Raw genomic sequence first — 10,746 nt, forward strand, 5'->3', positions numbered from 1 at the left:
AATGATGAGAGAATCATTGATTGGCTGCCTCCTGCACACCCCCTACTGGGGATCCAGCCCACAACCCAGGCATGTGCCCTTGACCGGAATTGAACCCGGGATCCTTCAGTCCACAGGCCGATGCTCTATCCACTGAGCCAAACCAGCTAAGGCAGGTTTTAAAAATTCTTGTGGCACATGGGTTGAAGATTGCTGTCCCGAGGCATCGGACATGTCGCCTCTTTTGGATGAGCCGGGTAAGTGAAGGTGTCCTGTTCTGAGAGCAGAATAGGAGTCCTCCTCTCCCTTCCCCTCCTCTCCTCCTCTCCTCCTCTCCTCCTACATCCTGGGCAAGGCTCCCCGGCCTTCATTCCGTGCCTGTACGGTGCCAGGCTTAGTCCTGCCTTCGGGCCTTTGCGCGGCCGTTCTTCCTGCTTGGAGCCTCCTTGCCTCAGATCTTAGCCCTGCTTCCTCCGCAATGTTCAGGTCTCGGTCCTGTGCGACCTCCTGAGAGAGCTTCCCCGGCCTCCTCTCCTCCTACATCCTGGGCAAGGCTCCCCGGCCTTCATTCCGTGCCTGTACGGTGCCAGGCTTAGTCCTGCCTTCGGGCCTTTGCGCGGCCGTTCTTCCTGCTTGGAGCCTCCTTGCCTCAGATCTTAGCCCTGCTTCCTCCGCAATGTTCAGGTCTCGGTCCTGTGCGACCTCCTGAGAGAGCTTCCCCGGCCACCCTGGTAGAGCCGGGTCCTCACTCCCACCCACTTCACGTGCACACAGTTGGCTGGCAACTCATGCTTCCTTTTCCCTTGGTACAACAGCTGTGGAGTTGGGGGACGATGAAGCTACACACACACACAGCTCTTAGCAGCAGAAACCCCATGCGTTAGGAATACAAGTGTCACCTTGTTCAATACGGATGTCACCTCGTTACAGGATTCACGCCCACCACCCGTATGCGGTTCCCATCCTCACGGAAGAAGACTCACCTCAGAGCTCTAAGTGCAACATTGTATCCTCATTGCAGTAAAATTAAAAATATGGATGAGACAGAACAGACCGAGTCCCACCGCCCGGCATGTCGGTGCGTGGTGCACTCTTCCGCCATAAACCCAGCCCCTGCCGTGGGTGACAAGCCTCCTGCCAGCCACGCAGCCTCAGCTCTGGCTGGGCCCCCTCACCAGCTCCAGGCTCCCCTTTTGGTGGTTCCTCGCTCCCGCCTGGCCCTTTCCTGCCCCGGGCGTCTCACGGGGCTGATGCCCTGTCATCCTACCCGGCACCTCCTCAGACTGGCCATCCTGTCTACGTAACGCTGCCCCTCCTGACCTCCCCCTGCCTCCCCATTCTCTCCTGTCAGTGTCTTCACTGTAGGAGCGTCTCTCATTTCTCTGCCAGTAGCACTCAGGAAAGTGTGGGTTAATGTGCATCCCAACCACATCGTGTAAGTCTGCCCGACAAAGCCCTGTTCCTGTTGATCTAAGTGCGTCTCTCTGGTCAGGACTGAATGCTTTTCCTTCTCCCCTTTTCCCTCCTTCGTGAATTGCTTGTACCTCTGCTTTAAACTTTAGGTCACTTGCCTTTTTTTTTTTTGATTCAGGAGAGCTCTTTCTATATCAGAGACACTAGTCCTTTGCCATCTAGTTTGTAAACACCTTGGGGCTTTTTTCCAGTCATTTGCCCCCATAGGTTGTAAGGTACCCCACACCCAGGTGCTCTGCCAGTGTATTGCTAGAGGCTGCCTTGATTGGGGAGTCCGTGGCCTCTCTGAGCCAGAGCCCCGAGTTCAATGGGCATTATGCTGTCGAGGCAAAGAGGGCTTGGAGGTGATAGAGTGGGTGCGTTTGGAGAGACGTGTGGGTGCTCAGCAGCTGCCTTGGACCCCAGCTTCCCAGAGAGGGTGCTGGGCGCTGGGCAAGGTAGTGTGGGTGAGGGTGCCAACAAGGTGGTTTTACCAGGGGGACAGTCGCTCACTCACCTGTATTAGGACCAAGAGGTGCGAGCTGGCTTCACAGGGAGCGCCTCCTCAGTCCGTCCGCACCCCGCCACAACGGCTGTTACGAACCTGTGGGTGGCCGCAGCCCCTGTGAAATTGCCCGCTGAAAGCTGACTCTGCCTGAGGAGTTCCAGGCAGCTTGGTGGCTCCAATGGAGCCCAAACACACTCCCTGGGCAGACTGACCTCACCTGTCTCTTGTCACCTGCTGGTGGGCAGAGTGGCTCAGCCCAAACGGTGGAGCCAGCGGGGCACCCCTCCTTGCCCCTTGAGCTCTCTTACCCCAGGACAAGGAACCAGGGGCCCCTCCCCTATGTCCTGCCAGTGGCGTCTGAAACTCCCCCAGCCCTCCAGGTCCCTGTCCTGGGATGGACCGGGTAGCTGGGTGTCCCTCGCTCATTGCCCGCACAGCCCCACCTTCCTGAGGCCCACGGCCCAGAAGCAGGGGCAGGGGTGCTGCTGGGAGCGAGACCTTGCCAGCTCCCCGCCCCACGCCAAGGGAGGCGCCAGATGCAGCGCCCCTGGCTCCAGCCAGGGACCGCTGGGCCCGCCTGCCATATGCTCAGGGATGAGCTTCGATCTGCCGAGCAGGCCTGCCCAGCAGGATTTGGCACCTGGGCACGGGAGGCAGACCAGAGGGCCAGCTACTCAAGGTGGAGGGAGCGGAGGGAGGGGCTTGGCCGCTGGGATTGGGCCTGCAAGGCCCCCTCTTGGTTCTTGGCTGTGGGTCGGTCAGCGGAGCAGGTGGGGGGAATAAAAGGGAGGGTTGGCTGCTCCCAGGATGCCAGCCAGCCAGCCAGGATGGGCCTGCTGCGAGCTGCAGATGGCGGCCTCGGGGTCTCCGCAGCTCTCCCCAGGACAGAGCCATCCCAGCGGGGAGCCAGGCGGTCCCCGTGTTTTTCCCTGGCAGCTCCCACCTCGTTGGTCTCCCAGGATTTACCTGTGCCCTTGACGGGGGCCCCTGAGGCTCCTCTGAGAGCGTGAGGGCAGGAGCTTTTTGCTCACCCGGGACTCACTACTTTGTGGAGCCGGGGGGAGGGGGGCGCCCAGCCGTTGGGTCCAGTGAGGATGGGAACGTGCTGGGCATAAAACATTGGGACCCATTTGGTAAATGAGGTCAGTCCACTGATCTGCAGGGCCTGTGTGTGCTTAAGCTCATGCTAGCTTTCATATTAGGGCTGAACTATATGAAGGTGACAAATGATGATTTTAGGCAATTTCATGTGGTTCATCCTAATAGCTTTCCATCTTTTTCTGTGTTTCTGACCACATCACATCGCATGAAAAGGATGTGTCCTTTACATGTTCACGTGGCCCCAGCCTTTGAAACTGTCTGGATCCAGCGAGTTCTTAGGACTATTTCTCTGTTCACCTTCTGCTCTCTCTCCTTCGGTTCCATTTGGTCGTTGATGTGATGTATTTCATTCAGACGTCCAAGATCCCAGCCTAACGCTGTACAAGAGCCTTAGAATTTATAAAACCTTTAGCTCGGGTTCTGCCCCCTTTCTCCTTCCTTTCTAAGGTGTATGTTTCTCTCTTTTACTCATAATTAGACCCGATAGTGTATTGTCTGTTTGGGTTTTTTGTTGTTGTTTTTGGTTGGTTGGTTTTGGGGCTTTCTTGAGAATCACTTCTTGGGGGTATTTATAACTTTTGAGATTTTTAGTATCTACTTTATTAATATCTACATCTGTTGTTATTCTTTCCTCCTGCTTCAGGTTTTGTTTTGCATGTTTCTGACTTGTAGAATTCAATATACTTAATTTATTTTCTTTATTTTTTGCTAATTTGTTACATCGTGGTCAGGACATGTGGCCTGTACAGTTTCAGCCCCTTGGAATTGATTTAGCATTCTTGTATACGTATGCGTCTACTCCTTTTTGTATTTCTAACGTATTTGTTTAATATACTTCACTAAGATGTTATTCCACACAAAATGTTATGTTAGAACAAGCCTGTGAAGCTCGTGGCCTGTGGGCCCCCTGCCTCGTTTATTTGGCCCTTGTTAGCCTTTGAGTGTGACATGCTTGTTTTAGAAGCTTACAACTTCTTCTTGAAAGTTGTAAACTTAAAAAATCTGGCTTTATTTGGTTATGACCCTCTGCAAAAGTTATTTAATGTACTTTGATCGGTTTTTCAATAGAGGGTACATCCATTTACGGTTGTTGCTCTTCAGTGATCTTAATTTATCACAGTTGCTTTATATATGTCCACTTTTCCTGTGTTTTTTTTTTCTTTTGGCATGTGAGCTATAATTTATTTGCTGTCTTCTCTGGTGTTTTGTGATTTTTTCAAAAAGCACTATTTGATCTAATAGCTCCAAATTGTCAGAGTAAAGCTGAAATAGCACTTTTGCATTCTCCTTACTTAACACGGAGAGTTGTATTTTCCACCTCACTTTATTTCTTAGTTTTTGTTAATATGATCTACAGTTTCAGATCATATTTAGATCACATTAACATGTAGTTAGTGTGATCTGAATTTTTGTAGTTATTTATACATACTAGCACATACACATTTTCTGATGTTCTCTTTGAAACATTTTAAAATTACTTTGGTATTTGCCTTGTTTTAGAACCAAATTTGAAGTCTTTATATTCACTGGTTTTGGTGCTCACCACCAGTATGTTCATACTATGACTTTCTCCTCTTAAACTTTTTTTTTGATTGATTTTACAGTTGGGAAATATTCTTAAGTATTTCTCTCAAAAAGGATACATGATTGGAATGTTTTCAGAACCCTTGCACACTTGAGAATACCTTTTGTTTATCATGGCCAGCATACATACAAGACAGTCCAGCTAGGTATAAAATTCTTGGGTCACAAACTTTTTCCTCTTCAGGACCCATAGACATTGTGCCATAGTCATCAGGCCAACCTCTCCTTCTTGATTTTTAATCTGTATGTATTTTTTCCTCATCTTGGTATTTCATATGTTTTGCAAAGATATGTCTAGGTGTTGGTGTCTTTTCCTTGATGAAAAACAAATCAACGAGCCCTTTCCTTTGACGTATATACGTAGGTCTGTCTTTAGCTCAGGAATCCTATCATTGATTATTTCTATTCCACTTGGCCTCCACTGTAGTTCTCTTCCAATTATATGTCACCTCACCCCTCCTCCCCTATTCCCTTAACATTTTCTCATTCATAGTTTGCATGTCTCTATCCTCTTCCTCTATATTTTAGGAGAACTTCCCCAATTCATTCTCCATTTTCTGAATCAGTGTTCTACAGTAAGTACCATTTTTCTTTACTGCCTCCAGAGTGGGTTTTAATTGTGCTGGGCTTTTAGGTTTTTTGTTGTTGTTTTTTTCAGCTCTTTTATCTCTCCTACGTCGCTCTTTATGTGTCATCATATGGCCTTTTCAGATTTGCGTAGTCTTCCCTGATGGCTTTCTTCTCCTATTTCATAGAGGATGTGTCTTTTTAGAATTCTTTTAGTCTGCCATACTCCTTCGGTTACATATTTCCTATGACTGTTTTCCAGCTATGGCGACAGAACTTGAAGAGTTGTGATTGAGACCGTATGTCCTGCAAAGCCTAAAATATTTACTTTTGGCACTTTCCAACAACAACAAAAAAAATTCACAGATCCCTGTGCGAGCTTGAGAGCTGGATTCCTGTTTAGCTCCAAGAGGGATGGCAAGGGACTGTTCCTCATTCTGACCAGCCTTTCCCCTCGGTTCCCTTCTGCCCTGTGGAGCTGGCATTCTTCTGTCTCCTTGGCCGATTTTCTCCGTCTCTGCATCGATAACTTGGATAAAAATGCAGGTTCAGATACCTCCTGCAAACACCGTCCTTCCAGTCCCTGCCCTTCCTTAAGCTTTCCCTCCCTGAAGGAGGCCACTGTCACCAGGCCCCGCCCACTTCCTGCCCATTTGTTTTCTGGTTGTCGTTTCTCTGTCATTTTTCCTTCATTTTTTTTTAAAGGATCTTTCTGCTCATCAGACAAAGAACTGTGTCCGGAGGTAAAACCTGGACAGGTTTAGCTTGTTCCACCACCATCTGCCTTTAATTAATAGAGATTGCTCCCAGATTCCAGCATTGGGTCATCTATCAGTTTCGTTTCTGGCATTAGTGTGAATTTTCATTTTTTTTTTCATTGTCTTTATAGCTATTTTGGAACAGAACAAGGAGGGGCTCCATGGGTGACTGCCAAGTAGATGCCATTTTGAGGGAGTCGGAGCTGCGTTTTCAAGCTGGGTTGTCCGTCTCGCAGCAGTCTCCCCCAGCTTAGTGCGCATGTGATCACAGAAGACGAGGCAGGGACGTTTTCCTTACCCAGGGACCACTTGTCCAGTGACCTCAGTCCTCGGGAATCCAGCCCGCGCAGAGAGCCCCCAGAGCCAGGGAGCTGCCGCGGTGTCCGAGCCCTGGGGGTCACTCGCTTCACCCGCAGGAGAGCAGCGCGTGTCCTAGTCCAGCCCCGTGTGCCCCTGCTTTACACACAGCCCGGCGGCTGGGGATGACTCCTGTTTCCTTAGCTCACAACTAAATTGGAAGCAGCGAATAGGAAGAGTAGGGGACATTTTACAGCAAGAAGCACGCTGGCCTGATGAGTTTCTGGCCAACCGAAAGGAAAGACATAGGACACCCCCCTCCCCCCGACACACACACATACACACACACACACACGCACACACACATGCACACACGCACACACGTGCACACACACAAATACAACTGCACACATTCAGAGGCTGGCTCTGTGTCCTGCAGGAGCCTGCGTGTCGCCATGTGAGCACCCGTCTCCCACACTCTCCTGGCTGGAATACAACTGCACACGTTCAGAGGCTGGCTCCGTGTCCTGCAGGAGCCTGCGTGTCGCCGTGTGAGCACCCGTCTCCCACACTCTCCTGGCTGTTTATAGCTTCTGGGTGATTGCACTGTGTGGTCCAGGCTGGGAACCAGGGGTTGGGAGCACAGACTGCAGCTGGGATCTCCCATCTGTGTGTGGGGCTGATGGGCAGGGTAGAGGGCCATGTCTCGGGCCCCGTTGGTCCGTGTGCGTGGCTGCCGCTGCTGAGGCACAGACTGGATGGTTCCGGGGAGGCTGTGATTCGTCATGCAGGGTCCGGAGCTCCAGCTAACTAGGCAGTGATGGCGGCCACACATCCTAGTACGCTTCCTGTCTCAGGTGGGTGCTTGGCTCTGAAAAGAGAAGCTGAAGATGAACCAGGAGGGAGTGATGAGAGGGAGGGAGGCAGGAGGTGAGAGCTGGAGGTGCAGGGCTAGGTTGTCCCAGGACTCAGCCACCTGCCCTTCTGCCCCGCAGGGCAGAGCTTACAGGGGCGGGCACCTGGGGACCTTTCCATCTCTGGTGTCCTGGTCTTTAAGGGGGATTCGGTCCCTGCCTCCCCGATTGCCGTGAGGCTAATAGCGGACAGGCCTCAAGGCTCTCTCTGGACCCGCTGTCGCCGCGGCTGAGATGCAGGATGTGCTGGACCCTGCAGAGGAGGCAGTGTGCACGTTCCCTCCTGACCCGAGTGCAGCACCAACAGGGGCCGGCGACTTTCCTGAAAAACAACCAGAAAGCGATGAGAGTGGATTCAAGGCTGTCCCTGGAATGACGTCACCCGGCACCACTTACATTCCAATTCACTTCCCTAAGTGGAGAGAGCAGGCGGGATCCCGGCCAGCGCCCTCGGGACCACAGGGACTTACGCACAACCTGGGTTCAGCCGCAGCAGTGGCTTTGGTGTGAGCGTCATCTGGCCCTGAGCTGGCAGAGAGGGCTCTTCCCGGCAGTGAAGCGCCCTGACGGTGGTGGTGACGATGGTGGTGACGGCGCTACATATCTGGTGCCCAGGCCTCCATCCCCTCTCAGCTCCCCCTCTCAGACTTGGCCATGGTAGATGCAGGCCAGGCTCTCAGGATGCCCCAGGCCCTGCACCCCAGCAGGTTCATTCTGCAGTAACCCGCAGGCCATCCAGCAGGCGGAGGGACTGGTCCTGCGCCTCCGGTGCGTCTGGTCAGGGCGTCCCGGGGCGAGACCCAAGGCTCAGACCCAGGGGAGCTGGCAGGGGGGCTGTTTGTTCTCTATTCCCGAGCTGGTTTCTAACTGGGTGCCCAGGACGCTGGCTCCGGAGGCATTAGGCAGCTGCCAGCTGTGACGCTCAGGGCAATGGGGCGGAGCTGTTTTGACGTTATTTGAGGCCCCGTCCGTGTATTGCAGGCCCCTGAAGGAAGCAGCGACCTCCAATGGGGTCAGCGGCTGACTCTGGGGTGATCTCTGAATATCCCCTGCAGACTTCAGCCAGGGGTTGGGGCGTTGGGCACTGGAGGCCCAACTTCATGCCCTGGCTTTGTCCTGTGCTCCCAACCCAAGTCACTGCTTTCCCCTAACTTGGCCTCAGTTTCCCACTCTGCACAGTGAAGGGCTGGCCAGTCACATGTCTGTGTGTGTGTGTCCCCTTCACCATTTTAGTCACCCTCCCACCCTCCCCAGGACACACCCCCCACCCGCTCCCAGCACCCCAGGCTGTCATCGCTCCTAGAACAGGGGGCCTCCACGGCCCAGGCCGGCCTGACTGCTCCCGTGGGCAGTCCAGGAGTTGCTGGAACACGGGGCCACTCCTCGTCCCCAGCTCTGAGCCTGACACGCATGCCCACCGAGGGACTGCCGTATTTACTGAGACCCAGCATGGTGTAAGCACGGGGACACTCATTTTGACGTCTCAGCCTTGGTTCTAGGCCCAGTCTTGGTGCTAGCTGTCTGGGATGCATTGGGCAGGCGGCCTCTGTTTTTGTATCTGCAGAATGGGAATAGCACCCACCCATCCAAGAATGTTTGTGAGACTTGAATGGGATCCAACGTGTCAAGTAGTGGTGCTGGGAGGCCGGGATGAATCACTGGGCCTCTGTGGTGGGCTGGGCGCCAGACGTGGACCTAGGGAAGGCATTTACCACCTCAACTGCAGAGCAGCAGGAGCCTGCGGGGGGCGGGGGGCGGGCGTGCTGGGCTGCGGTTGGAGGTGTGCCTTGGGTGGGTTGCCACAGGCCACCCCCAGGAGAAGCAGGTCTCATTTCTGGCCAGGCCCAGGGCCCTCCACATCCCGCCTGGCTCGACTGGGGGAGCCCCGAGGTGCTCCCCGGCGGCTGGAGCCAGGCCGCCCTGTGTCAGCAGTAGGGCCCATTAGAACTGAACTCGTCTTCGGGGGCATTCTATTTGCACACTCCAGTAGAGTGGACACCAACGGGGTTTTCTAAGACTTCACGGGCTGCTAATTTCCTCTCTGACCCCTTTTGTTGGGGCCTGACCCCAGCCAGAGGCTCCACGCCATGAAAGCCAGCGCCTGACACAGACCCGGGCGCGGGCGACAATGAGGCCTCTATGGCTTTAATCAGGCTCCGCTGTCGTCTCTGAGCGAGGGAATTTGTGTGGCTCAGAAGCCCTGGGTGGCGTAAAGTGGGAGCCCCCAGCGTCCCTCCCGGAGGCCAAGGGGGCTGCAGGCAGCGGCTGAAGGATTCCTCAGGCTGGGGGGTAAGAGGGGAGGGGGGCCTTTGTCCCAAGCGCCTCTTTAGAAGCCTGGCCTGCCCTGAATGGCCGAAGCCGGCCTGGCCCGGGGTATCAGGGGCCTCTGGGTATTTAGGGAGGCGGCCCCGCCTCTCGCCCGAGGCCTAGTCAGCACCAGCCTAATTGGGTTTTGTTTGTGCTCTCCCTCCCTGCAGACTGCGATTCCTACTGCAAGGCCTCCAAAGGGAAGCTGAAGATCAACATGAAAAAGTACTGCAAGAAGGACTATGGTGAGTGAGGCGGTGGGGCGGGCGTGGGACCAGCGAGGAGCGAGGAGCAGGGCGGGTGCCAGTGGCCCCGAGTGGGTGTGGGTGATGCAGTCCCTGTGACCGAGCAGGAGCCGAGCGGACAGATCCCATGCCCAGGACTTCTCATCCCTTCCACCTCGGTCCTTGATGGCGAGGGGCACCAGGGCCACAGGGCGTGAGGACCCGGGTACCCAGCCCTGCAGGGCGGTGCCCAGCCAGTGGGGGGCAGCCTCGGACTCGTCCGTTCTGTGCACATTCGGCCTGAGTCTCTGTTGCTTAAAGGGAGGTCCATGGTGCGTTTGAGACGCAGATTCCTGACGCCACCTCCTCTGGGGTTGACTCCAGAAGGCGCTGGGGTTGGGCCGGGGAGCAGCGCGTTGTCACTCTGATCCATGGGAGTGTGAACACGGCCAACCGGAGCCGCGGGGCTGCCAGCCTGGGCGCCTCCTGCAGATTCCGTCACCCGAGCCCTCGGGCTGTCTAAGCTGGGAGGGTCTCCCGTCCTCCTACTCGCATGGCGCACAGTTCTCCCCTCCCTGGGGACAGTGAGCCCCCTGCCCCCTTTCCCCATGGAGCTCCCTTTCCTGCCTCCTTAAGCATCTGCTGGGAGTCCGGTGCGGGCCCGCCCGGCGGGAGGTGAGGCGGCGGCCTGGTGGTTCTGGGCCCTGAGAGCATTCTCACTGGCCGGACACCATGTGACACAGGGGCACAGCCTGGCCTCGGTCCTGGTGGGCGGGAGACGGACGGGGAGCCTGCAGGAGGGGGAGGCCGTGTTGGCCACAGGTTGTGTGCAAAGAGCAGAGGGACAAGCAGACAGAAGTCGGAGAGTCATTCAGCCGCTGCCCCCTGGCAGGGCAGGAAGGCCCTGTGGAGACGGTGTCCTCCTGGTCGCCTAGCCAGGACGTAGCACAGCCTAGAGGCAGTCCCCAGGGCTGTGAGGCCAGGCCTGGCCCTGGGCGGGGGCTCCTCCTGGCCTGGGGGCCGGGGGCGAGCCCAGGCTGCCCTTGCAGGCCCCG

At 55.1% G+C, this 10,746-nt stretch overlaps 1 protein-coding gene across 1 annotated transcript in view; it reads left to right on the top strand.

Annotated features, from left to right (window-relative positions):
* Positions 1 to 10,746, top strand: part of NTN1 (netrin 1) — a 106,413-nt gene that overhangs the window by 79,939 nt on the left and 15,728 nt on the right. The window contains exon 7 of the mRNA XM_006761721.1: positions 9,638 to 9,712. Within this exon, the coding sequence (XP_006761784.1) occupies positions 9,638 to 9,712 (75 nt within the window). The remainder of the gene's footprint in view (positions 1 to 9,637; positions 9,713 to 10,746) is intronic.

This window comes from Myotis davidii, unplaced genomic scaffold (genome assembly GCF_000327345.1).
Source record: "Myotis davidii unplaced genomic scaffold, ASM32734v1 scaffold37, whole genome shotgun sequence".
NCBI classification, from domain to species: Eukaryota; Metazoa; Chordata; class Mammalia; order Chiroptera; family Vespertilionidae; genus Myotis; species Myotis davidii.